Below are 14,351 nucleotides of genomic sequence, written 5' to 3'. Positions count from 1 at the left end.
ACTAATTTTCAGTGTTTTCCAGTGGAGAAGCTACGTCAGTATCAAACTGGGCAGTGTTATTAAAATGGTAGCCCCATTCATTTAATGCAGACACTGAGACAGCAACTGTCTTTTTGTTCTGTCTTTGTACAGTGCCTCGCCCAATGGAGTCCTGGTCCATGACTGGGGCTCCTAGGTGCTTTGGTAATACCCATTCTATATTATTTGTATTTCTCAAACTGCTTTAAACATTCCCATTTTAATATCAATTCTTAAAATTTAGCTTAGATGTTCAACTACATACATTGTTTATACCCTATTGCAAGAATCTCACCACAAGAAATTCAGAATATTTAGCTGAATCAAAATTTCTCACTTTTTCCCCTTGCCCCCCTCCACTTTAGTGAAGTGAAATACAATAACCAACTATGACTCAATACTCCAATCACAATCTGGAATTAGTTTATTTTGGGTGTTTGTACCAATAATTCAAATCAGACCGTATATTTGCATGTGGAAAAACGACAGACTGTAGTTATTTGTCTTTGGAAATGCATAAAAAGATCCCAGCCCACATACAATGACATATATTGGGCAGTAAGAGGAAAAACAAAAGTGTGAACTGAGACACAGAAGAGACAGGTTTTCTATAGTCGAAGGTTTGTGCGATCATGATACTTCTGGAAGGGATCATCAACGTACCAGTTTCTTCTCTTCCAGAAAGAAGTGGTCATTTTATCAAGGAGTTTACTTTGTGTTTTATTGCAAAACACTTGTTCCCTCAAGCGTCTTTTCTGGGGAATAGACTTTTTCCATAATTTTTTCTTGTAACCAGCCTGTCAGAAGACAAAGAATTCTACATCACTTTATCATAGATGGATGTCTAGCAACAGTAACCCCCCATACCTCAACAATCCCCATGCCCTGAGCAAGTCAGCTTTCAACTCTGACCCTGGATTTTCTTTGTTTTTTTTCCAATCACTACTGACCCCTAGAGGAAGGAAGGCAGCTGGCTCACTCTGTCTTTAAGTAAGGGTAGATCTCATAATTAATAAAATGAAAGCCTTACTTTTTTCCTTAACCAAAGGCCACAGTGCAGTCGGAGAAATCTATAGACCACAGATTTTACAGATTTCCTCTTTCCTTTTCGCACGCTATAATATGTGAGAGTCCTCACTGGCTGCTGAAGGATATGTGGCAGTAAGGGTGTTACACTGAAATACAGAACAGAAAAGATGAAATATGTAATTTAACAAGAATGAAGTGCTCTTTCCCCAGAACGCAGCACCTGATTGACTCCATCTGGAAAACCCAGAATGGCTTTACACCAACTTGCCTGAGGAAATTTAAAAGCAAACTGATCTAACATTTCAATAGGCCCTTTGGCTGAGTATTGACATATACATCTTTATTATATTGCAGTGCAAATGTCTGGCTGAGTGAATTTCAAATATTATTATTATTTATATTATCGTAGCACTTAGGAGCCTTAGTCATGGACCTGGACCCCACTGTGCTAAGCACTGTATGGACAGTTTTCTTTGGTTCATAACTTTTAAAAATGGAGTTGAGAACTCAGGGTAGTGTAACAAGAGCTATTTCAGGTGAAAAGTTAAAATTACATGTTTTAACATTAGAGATTTGGGGCATTCATTATTTTAATTAATAAAACAAACACCAGTTTTATAACAAGGATTCTTATTGCGATGAGCTGAGGTACATGTTTGAGGCATGTTCCATCTTGCATCTTCATTGAAGGGTCTTGACATGATACAGGTGGGAGAAGGAGTTTTAAAAACTGATCCTGCTTGCAAGAGTGACAAGTAGCAGCAGAACTTCCCATGCCAAATTGGAGAAAGATGCTACTTTTCAAAAGTGTTGCTGAGAATATAGAATTTGGATAGAAATCAGGGGACTGGACTCGATGACCTCTCGAGGTCCCTTCCAGTCCTAGAATCTATGAATCTAACACTCTCCTTATAAGCTTGTGTAGATTAGTATTTTTCTTTGTTTCCCATCATTGCTCTAGCACTGGTGCAACCTGCTCTGAGCAGAGTTAGGTCGGTGACAAAAATGCTGGTGGTGGTCTACACTGCATTCCATCCATTGATGCCACTGGTTGAGCTGAACTGTGCACTGGGCTAGTGCAATGGTGAGAAATATGAAGAAAAGTTCTAGTGCTGACTCTAGTGTGTATTACATTCTGCAAATTTTACAGCAGGCTCTTTGTTTTCTAATAGGTTTTATGTAACATTCACCCTTTAAAAACATACCATACCTGTTAAAGATGGAGAGAGGACACCCACAGGACAGATCACTAATAGACAGCAGAGGTTTCATAACAGAAGAAGCTAACGGTGCCTGCACCCGGTTGAAACATTGTATGGAGAGTCCAGAAATAAGACGGATGTTGCAGGAGCTGTTGTAAGCCAAAGGGACCAGAAAATTCAGAGGTCTTAAAATCCCTATGGAGAAAGAATAGATAATACCAGGAAAAGTTAATGAAAAGTGAGCAGTGGGTTGAAACCGCCTGATACCTGAACCCATGTTTTATTGTGTTTCAATAAACATTAATACCACTTAATTACAAATCTGCTAGATTCCCTGTTTAGACACTTTGCACACGGCAGACAGTGGGATTGGCAAGGGTACTCATCAAAATCGCACTGACTGAAAATGTAGAGCTAGATATTCCTCAGACACTAACATGTAGGTTCAATATCACCTATGACTTTCATTCTAGCACCAAATTCAGAATCATCAGCTTCTGGGTGTGAAAGTTTTTGAAGATCTGCCACCTAGCGGTCAATGAAAATCAAGGAAAGTTTTATAAAGACGGTTGACTGACCAAAGACCCTGTTGGAAATATGGTTGCTCTCATGTACACTATCTTGAAAAAGAAAGAAAGAAAGAAAGAAAGAAAGAAAGAAAGAAAGAAAGAAAGAAAGAATATTTGGTCCTGCCATGAGGGCAGGGGCCTGGACTCTATGACCTCTCGAGGTCCCTTCCAGTCCTAGAATCTATGAAAGAAAGAAAGAACCTTTCAATAAATATTTTCAAACTAATGACATCTAGAAATAAGTCTTCTTTTATAAATTGTAAAAGACTGACATTAATATTGATGCTTTTTTTGCTCATTTATGACCTGAAACTAAATATTGCAAATAGGAAACAAAATTCATTTCCCCATTACGCTTCTGACCAACCTGACACTTTTCTTGAAGTGTTTAGCACACAGATCACCCTGTTTCCCCTTTGATGTTTTAGAAATCATTTAGCTAGGCTTCTGGCAAAACAGACCAGCATTTCAGAGCATTGCACACCATCCATGGTTACAGGGAATCACAGCACCAACAAGCTGCAGTTTGTCTAAACCAGGAATGGCCAAAGCGTGGCTCACAGGGAAAACACACTCGTGGCCATAGCCACAGTCACCTTCAATATGGAGATGCACCCCGCATAAATGAGATTCCAACATGCAGTTCTCCATCCTGACCCAAGAACTTTCGGGATGGAGGACTGTGTTATGTACAGCCCTCACATCCAATTTGAAGATGAGGTCACCTACATCACGTTCCATCAGTTGCTTGTGGATGACTGACCTTTTTTAAAGCTATTTATGAGGCTCACTAAACAGGGTGAGGACAAGCCAAAAGGTTGGGCTTGTCACGTGCGTGAGCCTGGAGTCTGGTGCATGGAGACGTGTCCCAGCATGCAATGCTTCATTTCGATTCAAGGAGGTGCAGCAATAAAAATACCAAATCCCAGCATGCACTGCTTCATCTTGCACAGGATGCTCCATCCCAGTTTGAATGACACAGCTGTACTGCATGCTGGGATTTGTCATCTCTGCAAACCACACAGGCCCACCATACTAACAAGGGCTGCCGCAATCCACTTCCAGTTACACCCCTCCATCTCCAACACATGGTCAGTGTGGGTAGGGGTGGCAATTTTCTACTCACACAAAACCAAACACCCTTGCCCCGCCCCTTCTCTGAGGCCCCACCCCTGCTCACTCCATTCCCCCCTCCCTCTGTTGCTTGCTCTCCTCCCCCACCCTCACTCACTCGCTCATTTTCATCAGGCTGGCTCAAGGGGCTGGGGTGCAGGAGGGGGTGAGGGCTCCAGCTGGGGGTGCGGGCTCCAAGGTGGGACCAGAAATGAGGCGTTCAGAGTGTGGGAGGGGGTTGAGACAGTGGGTTAGAATGCGAGAGGGGGTGAGGGCTCCGGCTGGGGGTGTGGGCTCTGGTGTGGGGCTGGGGATGAGGGATTTGGGATGCAGGAGGGGGCTCTGGGCTGGGGGGTTCGGAGGGCAGGAGGGTACTCTGGCTGGGGGTGCGGGCTCTGGCTGGGGGTGCAGACTCGGGTGGGGCCAGGGATGAGGAGCTTGGGGAGTAGGAGGGTGCTCTGGATTGGGATTGAGAGGTTCAGAGGGCAGAAGGGGGATCAGGGCTGGGGATTGGGGTGTGGAGGGGGGCATGAGGGCTCTGGCTGGGGATGAGGGGAACCATGGCCAATGGGAGCTGTGGGGGCGGTGCTTGGGGTGGGGGCAGCGTGCGGTGCCCCCTGACTGCCCCTATGCCTAGGAGCCAGAGGGGTGACATGCTGGCTGCTTCCTGGGAACCGCAGGGAGGCTAGCAGGGAGCCTGCCAGCTCCGCTGTGCGGCACTGCCAACCTGACAGTCAACAGCCCACTCAGCAGTGCTGACCGGAGCCGCCAGGATCCCTTTTCGACCAGGTGGTCAGGTCGAAAAACAGACACCTGCTCACCCGACATGTAGGGCCCCCCATCTGGGTGCAGTTGGGGCAGAACCTCAGTCTGAGGTTCCCAGACCCAAATCCCGTGTCCTCTAGAGGCAGCGAACTGGCGTAGCTGATTGTTAAGCAAGGATAGGAGGGTTCCCGGTCTGTGCTGCCCCAGACAGTACTACCCCTCCCCCCACTAGTGGGGCTGCTGCAGTGGGGCCAAGAACCACCAGGGCTCCCCCATCCCCCCACGGGCAAGGAGCCGCCCTCCCGCCAGCGGCTTCTCTCCCGATCCTCCGCTCTCCTCCCGGGCAGGGAGCCTCCCCTATCCTGCATCCTCCCCACGGGCAGGGAGCCTTCTCCCCCCCGCCGGTAGAGTCTCTCACACTGACCCGACACCCTCCGCGTAACAGCAGCTGCCGCCATCTTGCCAGCCGCGCAGACTGCCTACGGCAGGCAGCGAGGGACATGCCACGCAGGGGGCGGGGACTAGAACGGGGAGCCCGCGGGACGGGCGGTCACAGGGAGGGGGCGGGGCAGAGGCCGGATGGTAGCTCTAGGCGCTTCCTTCCTTACCCGCGCCGTGGCTGCCCCCTCCCCGCCAAAGTGCGCGTGCGCGTGTTCCGCGGGCGGGAGGAGCTGGGCGTGCAGCCCCATTCCGCCTTGCGCAGGGCGTTACAGGGGTTTACTCGCCCTGGTGCAGCGCGGGCCAATCGGTGCTGGTGCTGCCTAGTCCCGGCCCTGCACTGTGGGCAGCGCGGTGCAGTAGCTCAGCTGCAGGGCGGCTCTGACTCGGATACTCATTCCTCTCATCTCAATGAGTGTCTCGCTGGCCAGGCAATCGTGACATCGCTTCTGGGGGTGTTCAGTGGCGCCCGGTACCTCAGTGCCTGTTTAGCTGCGTTGGGATGTCCGGGTGGGCTGGTTACATTCAGTAGCGTTCTGACAAATGTGAACGCTGAATACATTCATACTCCCTTCAGCCATTGCAACATTACGCTCCGTACCCGGCCACTTGTAGTAATACAGCTGTTCTTGCATTAGAAATGCAGCATCAGGACCCAGGGAAATCTGATCATGTGAGAAGGGCTGCAGAATATCCCACCCATCCCTTAGTTACCTCTTCTCTTCCTGATCATTTAATATTTTTGTCTTTCATGGTCTTCCTAAAAGCCCTGTTCCCTATAGGCACAATGCATACCTAGCAGAAAACAACACTAAGGTCCTGCTTCTGTAATAAAAGCCACATGAGCTGACCTTTGCACCCATATAGCGTCCATTGCCCTACAGTTCGTATTGCAGGATGTCAAGTATCAGGGTAGCCGTGTTAGTTTGTAGCCACAAAAACAACAAGGAGTCCGGTGGCATCTTAAAGACTAACAGATTTATTTAAGTGAGGTTTTTTACCCACGAAAGCTTATGCCCAAATAAATCTGTTAGTCTTTAAGGTGCCACCGGACTCCTTGTTGTTATTGCAGGATCAAGACCTTCCTATGCAGGCAGTTACAATCTAGTGGCAATTTCTGAATTGTTTAAAGTGTAGCCCTAGACAGAACATATTGCTATAATCTAACCTCCAGGTGACAAAGGAATGGATAACCTTACCCCAAAGGAAAGGATGCAGCATTCCTGCTAAGTGTAGATGACATGAAGCACACCTGGTAACTACTGCTAGCTGGACATCTGGAGACAGAGTGTTTCAATGAAGTTAACAGTTTACAGCTATTTCTTCCTCAAATATCTCTATTTATAACTTCCAAAATACTATCAGATATGAATATACAGTGAAGTTATCAACAGGGTTTAAAATCTAACAAATGAGTGTAATTATGTAACATAAATGTGATTCTTTCATTGCAAACTGGGATCTTTTATGTTTGTGCCCTTCAGTTGGGTGATCAGAGCCTCTCACTAATAGGTTCAGGCGGGAAGAGGGCAAATTAATCCTGACATAAATAAAGCAGAACACATGCTAGAAACACTGAGAAGCTCCAGACACACAGTGAATCTGCAAAAAATTACAGTATTTACAAAGAATAGACAGTTTATTGTCCCCAGGTCTGTAATTACTAAGATATTTTTTCCAGAAACTCTTAACCCAGATTCTACCCCATAGTCAGAGACACCTTCTCCAGTAAGAATCCTCATTAACCTTCACCCAGAGGTTATGTGGATAAGTGAAAGCTGACTACACTGTTTCCCGAATCTGTTCCAAGGAAGCATCTTCCTTAATTCTGACCCAGAATATTTATTAATATTTAGCTCCTAGAGGCTTTGGTGAAGATCAGGACCCCTTAATATTTTTATTGCAGTCACACCTAGAGTCTCCAGCTCAATAAGTTCCTGCATTAAAAGTTTATAATCTAAATAGGCAGACACAATGGGGGAGGACGGGTCTGCTAGAAGAGCGAACTGTGATGATTTGCAAACAGGTTAGTTCCACAATGTTGTATTTTGTGTCTGTGTTTTATATAATGGATTATACTATAGGGCAGGAGTGGGTGCAGACTGCAGAGAGAAGGAAGGGATGAATTGAAAGGAAAAGCACGGGATCGGAAAGAGCAGGGATAGCAACGGGGGTTAGATTGAATTGATGAGACTGTGAGGTAGGGGCAGGAGGTGAGGACCGGAGCAAGGAGCCAATTAGCTGGATGGTAAGAATGTCAGAACAGGAGTGAAAGCCGTGGCAGGCAGGGCTGATGGCAGCAGTGTTTATGGGTCTGGCTGAAACTACCCGTGCAGCTGCTCCTTCCCTTTTGAGACTGTACCACAGATTTGTAGACGTGTCAAAAAGCTTTTAACTCCTGTGTCTCTCTGTGGTGCAATGGGTCAGCATGTTAACCAAAAGGATGGTGGTTTGAGCCCACCAGGGGATGGGGTATAGCTGTTGGAGCACTTCTGCCTCCCATATGATTGGCAGATCTTTTAGATTCATCCGAGGGGTCTTCCTTGAGACCTCTCTGAGCTGCCGGTCTTCTACCAGGACCTCCTCTGGACCTGGAAGTGGGTTTTGGTGACCAGGTCCGTGGTGGCTGCCGAGAGGGCAGAACTTCTCACGGCGCCCCTGCTACACAACCCCCAACTAGGGGTGCAAGTGGTGGGGTCCCCTTCTGTGCACCAGTGGCTGGTCCTGGCAGGCACCACAGGAATTGGAGACCTCCTGGCCTACAACCAGGGGGACTGGGTGGATCCTTTGGCGCTTGGTTGGCACATGGAGCTCTCCACCCCTCAAATCCTCGGTGTGTACTCCAAGAGGTGAGGACAGCCTTATTGCCTGCCTCTCGAGCTTTCCTTGAGCAGGTCCCGCGAGAGGGTGTTCCCCGCCCTCCCCTCACTCCTGGCTCTGTGGATCTTTTCATTGGGTCCCTGCCCTGCGAGCCCTCCCCCCCACTCCGTGTCTCCTGTTCTGTATAATCTGAGCCGGCTCTGCGATCTGTAGCTGGTTTATTTCTGAACTGCTCCAAGGGCACATCTGTACATGCTCCTGCTCCACACATTTCCTCACCCTCATGTCTCACCCTGACACTAAGGGACAGGACCTTTTACCACCTGTGGAGGGGGAGGAACCCTGGTAGGCCAGCCTATATTTCATCTTGATCCCACTGCTCGCCGGGGATATGAGCTGACAGCTCCTTCATGGAGCTGTGAGCACAGGCATGTACTTAGCGCAGTTCACCCTCATCCCTGATACTTGCCCTTTTTGCGGTGCAAGGAAGATCCTGGCGCACATTTATCTCAAGTGCACCAGGTTGCAGCCCCTTTTCCGTCTCCTCCAGAACCTTCTCCTAAGATTTTGGCTGCACTATTCCCTGCACCTCCTGATTCATGCACCTCCTCTCTGTGGCCCCACGAACTCACAAGACCGCCTGGTCAACCTCCTCCTGGCATTGGCCAAAGTGGCCATTTATAAAACCAAGAGGAAGATGCTGGATGGTGAGGTGCTCTGCTACTGTGGGGCCTCTTTCCATCCTTCCAGCTGATCACATGTCCGGGCATAGTTCCTCTGGGCAGCATCCACTGGTTCCCTAAACACCTTTGAGGAACAGTGGGAGCTGTCCCGGTCTCTCTGCTCGGTGTCCTGCTCTGGTTCCTTGCTTGTGGCCCTATGACCTCATTCATGGGCCTGTTTTCTCATTAGTTGTTCCCTGAAATTATTTGAGCTCCAGGTTCAGCTGCTCCTCCCTAGACTGGGAGAGGGACCTTCAGGTATTATGGGCTTGTGCCCGCCCACCTCCTGGAACTGAATAGATGCACCTGCTAGCAGGAGTCTCTGGCACAAACTTGGACCTAAGCTCACGCTGCAATTATAGGTGCTGGAACTCGGGGTGCTGCTGCCCCACCCCCTGGTTTAAAGTGGATTCCATCATATACAGAGTTTACAGTTCGGTGCAATGGCTCCCAGCACCACTATACAAACTGTCCCAGCATCAGGCCCTGGCTGAAATCAGCAGACAGGCTCGCACCCAGCTTGGGAGCAGAGACTGGACCCTTTTAGTTTTCAGCCCCAAGACTCTCCTGCCTGACCTGAGGGTGATCTCCGAGATAGGAGAACTGACAGCTCGGCCTGGCATGGGGCACGTAACTTTAGCTACTTTCCCCTTTCAGCCAGCCTATTGCCAGCGCCCAGCTCCCCAACTTCTGATTGGCTACCACCACAGGTACTGCCCCACCCTGAGGCCTGGGCGCGATATAGCGCATGCGTGACTGAAGTTGGCTCGGCGGACATTTATCCGAGGCCTGATTGGGCGTCCACTCCCGTCAGTCACCATCTCCTCCCAGAGCGGCTCCACCCCTCAACGGCGCGGTTGTTGCGTCTGCGCAGTGCGTGTGATTGCTGAGGGGGGCGGAGGCAGCGGCCCTGCTGAGAGTCACCGCACACGGCACTTTCCCGCAAACTCCCACCTGTCCCCGCGGCTACCACGCACAGTGCCTGGCGTTTGAGGACGAAGATGCTGCGAGTCTGTCAGCGAGCGGGGGCCGCGGCAGCCGCCCAGGTGAGCGGGGAAGGGGGGCGCCAGCAGGGAAGGCAGGAGCCGTTGCTGCTCCTGTGCCGGTCGCGCACTGGGGGCGCTGCGCTCTCGTCGCGCTACTGGGGGGGGCTGTCTCGATACGCCACTTTCCGGCGAAGAGAATGAATCGGGGTCATGAGCACGACAGGAGACACGGGGAGAAGTCGCGTCCTCTAATAGCTGCTCAGCTTTCCCCAATGACGGGGCGCACGTAGATGCTGATTGGCTGCCCGTCTATTAAGTGACGGGTGAAATGGCCAATAGAAGGGTGCAGTCGGTTCTCCTGGTCTGGCTAGGTAGACTACGGGTCCCAGCATGCTAGGCGCAAACTCTGGCAAGGGGGAGTCGCGCTGCATGATGGTCCTTGTAGTCTTCGTGGGTCGGTACGGCTCTCACGCGCCGTAAAGTGGGACGTTTGTAGCCTGCCGGCGACTACTCAGGAGAAGTCTACGGTCTTGAGGTGGAGCAGTGCATTGTGGGATTAATCGTCGTCACGGACGACTAAATTCTTCGAGCCACTAGGAGCCTAGTTCCATGCTGTATGCTGGGAGTTGTAGTTGCAGCCCCGCCCTCCTAAAAGGCTCTGGGCTGGGGCCGGAGCGCAGCATGCTGGGGACTGTAGTCTCCTTGGGCATCACCTCTACCGTAGAGGCGGGCTCTGCCAGCTGCACACATTGTAGAACTCCGTGAGCCTGACTTTGGTTGTTCCCTGGTTGCTGTTTCAGTGTCTGGGAGCAGGAGGTGCAATAAACACGAAGAGTTGGTTGAAAAATGCTTACAGCTGTCTCTTGCTACAGGAGCAAAATGGACACATAGTTATTTCTAAAGCGCCCAGATGCCTGCATCAGTAGAGAAGGACACGACCTTGTTTTCCTCTAATTTCTCCTGATTACATGACTCTCACCCTCTCTTATTTCCTTCTAAATTGTCTATAATGACCACATCAAACGAACCAATATGCTAAAACTGCTCTAAGGCAATCCCTTGTTTTAGTTTCCCAGTGCACTCTCTAACATTTTTCCTCTATATTGTAACCTCTGCTGGACTGGGACTGTTTTCATGTTGTCCTGTACACCCCAGAGCACATTTGTGTTTCATAAATAACAGGGAACATGATAATGGGAAAGGAGTTATCTTTGGTTGAGGCTAAGGGGATACTTCAAACTTTGAGACTAACAGACGTATTGGAGCATAAGCTTTCGTGGGTGAATACCCACTTTGTCAGACACACGGCATGCGTCTGACGAAGTGGGTGTTCACCCACGAAAGCTTATGCTCCATTATGTCTGTTAGTCTATAAGGTGCCACAGGACTCTCTGTTACTTTTTACAGATCCAGACTAACATGGCTACCCCTCTGATACTTCAAACTTTGAGTAAGTTTAAATGTTGCTGAAATCCACACAGCTATCTTTATCATCTTTGCTTTTAAAAGCAGTTTTAAAGTCAATCCCCAAACGAGGGAATCTGTCACCTTCAATGAGTGGGACTTGTCAGTTTTGAGAGTCACAGAGAAAAGAGGAATAGGAGAGAAGTGTATGATGTCATTCCAAGAAGCAGCCAATTGAAGAAAAAAATGTGGAACCTTGACTTTATCTCATGTTTGGAGATTATAAGCTTGAAGTCTTTTTAAAGCAGTTTTTCACACTTTCTTCTGAAGACTGTAAGTATTTATAGATTGGACTGATTTTCAAGTACCTTGTTGGAATATTGTGTTTTTCGTTACAGAAGCACATTAAATAACTGACTTAATAAATATATACTTTTAGGATTTTACTCTATACTTCAGTGTACTTTAGGTTTTCCAACCACAGAGAATGACAAAGAGCCAAAATATAAAAGGCCTGATGGCTTTGTAGTTAGAGTGTCATCTCTTTAAAGCTAGCCAGCCCCACAACAGCAGCTGGCATTCTTGTTGCCCTGTAAGGTTGAAGAACTAAGCATGCCAAGTCATCTGACATCCTCTAAATCAAGGTTTGTGGAAAGTTTGAGCTGTGGGGTGGGGTCCTAGAATGTAGACTTCCAGAAACTGCCAGCCATCTCTTGAGAGTTTTACACATGTACCCTTCCTGTTTTAAAGATCTTTGGAGACTCTCTACCAGCTTTGGATAATCTGGGTTAGAGTATAGTTCTAAAATGTGGCTGTGGTCTGAAAAATTGTTATATAAAAGCATCTGAGTTGTGTGTGTAGTATATCAATGGCCTTCATATCTGTTTTCTCAGTTTGTAAGTAAATATCTTTCTAATAGATGAAGTCAAGGAGGTGGAGAGAGAGAGGAAGGACTATCTCAGATGGCAGGAGCTAGATGTAGAATGAGGCAGCATACTGAGCTTTAAAATCATAATGTTCCATCTTTTACTGAGTCACTTATTTTTATTTCCTGTTTATGTTTCTGGAAGACTTGGGGCTAGAAGCTGAAAATTAGAAACAAATGGTTTTAATTCTAGGGGCTGTTTTAATAGAGTGGTTAGGGCACCCACCTGGAAGGTGGGAGACCAAGGGTCCAGTCCCCCTGCTCCATTGTGGATAAATAATGCAAGAGTGATTGGAACAGCTTCAGTAGGAGAGATTGATGGGAGCCTTGCATCAGGATATCCCATAGCTTAGTGGTTAGAGCACTCTTGTGAGAGGTGGGAGACCCCTGTTCAAATCCTTTCTCTCCCTCTGGCAGAGGAGGGAATTGAATTGGGTCTCCTATATCCCAGGTGAGTACTGAAAGCACTGGGCCAAAAGTTATAAGGTGGGCTGCTGCTGCCAGATTTTGAATAGGATCCAGTCCAGTAGGCAGCCTCTGAGCACACCTGCCAGATCAGGCAGCTCACACAACTTCAGGTGTTCGTCTGCCTGTCTTCCCCCAGTTTATGAATTGCTCTGGTGCTTAGGTGGGAGATAGGTGTCAGGACACCTGCGGCAGCAGTGTGCATGCCTAGAGGTAGACACTTAGGCACCAAGAGAACTTGAACGATGAAAACTTAGAGAACAAGTGAGTTTAGGCACCTACAAGGTTCAGTCAGAGTTTTTGGATTGCAGTGGAGACTTGGGCACTGAAGTACCTTTGTGGATCTGGGCTAGTGTTCCTATGTAAATTAAATTTGTGGCTTTGGGAGGATTATGGTGGTTAGTGTTGTCTATCACAGGATGGGGACATTTTTGTCCAGTTTGTCTGTGTTGTGTTCTTTTTAAAGACTTTTAAAACAAGACCTGTTTATACAATGTATGGTCTTGATGATGATGTAAAGTGATACACCTGTTTCCATTAATAATGGGAGGATGGATTTCAAATTTGTGGGCAGGTGTCCTTAGTACACACAACTCTGCCATCAGGAGGATTAAGTTCTGCCTTGTCTGATTTTGTTCATTCCTATTTATTAAATGCATCTATTTTACATTCTAGGAGCACATCCTTGTTTTATAGATGCACATGCAAAAGGAATTAAAGTGGAGTACTAGCCTCATGCAGACACTTCCTTATTGTTGGCAGTCTACTGAGACCTGAGCACTGTTGCCTATAAAGCTGCTTTTCTGGCACTTTTCTCAAGCTCAAAATTAACTCAGCTTCTCTTTATGAAATGTATGGCAAATAGTACTTCTACTGCAAAATGGCTCTTTTAGAGGGTAGAATGCCAAGATTAAAAAAACCAAGAAAGGGATAAGTGGAAATTAAAATGTCAGATGGAATAAGTCGTACACAGATGGCACTTCAGTAGGAGGAGGAAATAGAATGCTTCTACAATGTCCTTGCCACTAGGGATCTGTGCTGTCAGCTTGACTCTTCATCAAAAGGCATTTCTGCTATCTTGGCTTTTAAACTCAGAAATAATTGCTTGTTCTTTATGCAGGAAATAGCAACAAACATGAAGTAATTAAATCCTCCGATACACTTTCCACTGTCAATACTTATAAGGAACATGGACCTAACTAGTTATATTTCCAGTAACACTGCTCTACAGCCAAAATGCTTCTGAAATAAATGTAGTCAAACTTTACTAATTCTGGGTCACACCTCATAACACAAGGTGAACTGAATGACCTTGTCAGGGATTTGGAACTACCCAAGAGTAAGGCAGAGCTGTTGGGCTCCAGACTACAGCAGTGGAATCTCCTGGCAGGTGATGTTAGGGTTTCCATGTTCCGTGACCGTCAAAAGGATCTTGTCCCATTCTCCTTCATGGAAGGTGATCTTGTAGCCTGCAACAACATCGATGGTGTGATGGCAGCCCTCAACATCGTTCACGATCCAGATGAGTGGAGACTGTTCATTGATTCATCGAAGACGAGTCTTAAAGCTGTTTTACTGCATAATGGCAATGTTTTGCCATCAATTCCAGTTGGTCATGCAGTCCATATGAAGGAAACCTATGACAACATGAAACAACTTTTGAGGTGCATAAACTATGACCAACATCAGTGGCAGCTTTGTGGCGATTTGAAGGTTGTTGCTCTCTTGCTTGGTCTGCAGACTGGATACACAAAGTACTGCTGTTTTCTCTGTGAATGGGATAGTCATGCAAGAGATTCCCACTACATCAAGAAAGATTGGCCACTCCGACAGTCATTGGAGCCTAGGAGGAAAAGTGTTCAGCATCCACCACTTGTTGAATCAAGGAAGATTTT

At 47.4% G+C, this 14,351-nt stretch overlaps 2 protein-coding genes across 4 annotated transcripts in view; one reads left to right on the top strand and one right to left on the bottom strand.

Annotated features, from left to right (window-relative positions):
• Positions 1 to 419: 419 nt before the first annotated feature.
• MRPL35 (mitochondrial ribosomal protein L35) lies at positions 420 to 5,224 on the bottom strand. The gene is made up of 4 exons (XM_065405637.1): positions 5,121 to 5,224; positions 2,258 to 2,444; positions 1,049 to 1,193; positions 420 to 815 (listed from the first exon to the last, which is right to left on the bottom strand). The coding sequence occupies exons 1-4, from the start codon at positions 5,152 to 5,154 to the stop codon at positions 627 to 629; spliced, it is 555 nt and encodes a 184-aa protein (XP_065261709.1). The 5' UTR covers positions 5,155 to 5,224; the 3' UTR covers positions 420 to 626.
• A 4,273-nt stretch (positions 5,225 to 9,497) lies between these two features.
• IMMT (inner membrane mitochondrial protein) overlaps positions 9,498 to 14,351 on the top strand; it is a 37,603-nt gene continuing 32,749 nt past the window's right edge. For all 3 annotated transcript variants that reach the window (XM_065405453.1, XM_065405451.1, XM_065405455.1), the window contains exon 1: positions 9,498 to 9,722. In XM_065405453.1, the coding sequence (XP_065261525.1) occupies positions 9,678 to 9,722 (45 nt within the window). In that variant the 5' untranslated portion in view covers positions 9,498 to 9,677. The remainder of the gene's footprint in view (positions 9,723 to 14,351) is intronic.

Source organism: Emys orbicularis, chromosome 5, assembly GCF_028017835.1.
Source record: "Emys orbicularis isolate rEmyOrb1 chromosome 5, rEmyOrb1.hap1, whole genome shotgun sequence".
Classification (NCBI taxonomy): Eukaryota; Metazoa; Chordata; order Testudines; family Emydidae; genus Emys; species Emys orbicularis.
Note: the sequence above shows the minus strand (reverse complement) of the source record. Positions and strands in the feature narration are given on the sequence as shown.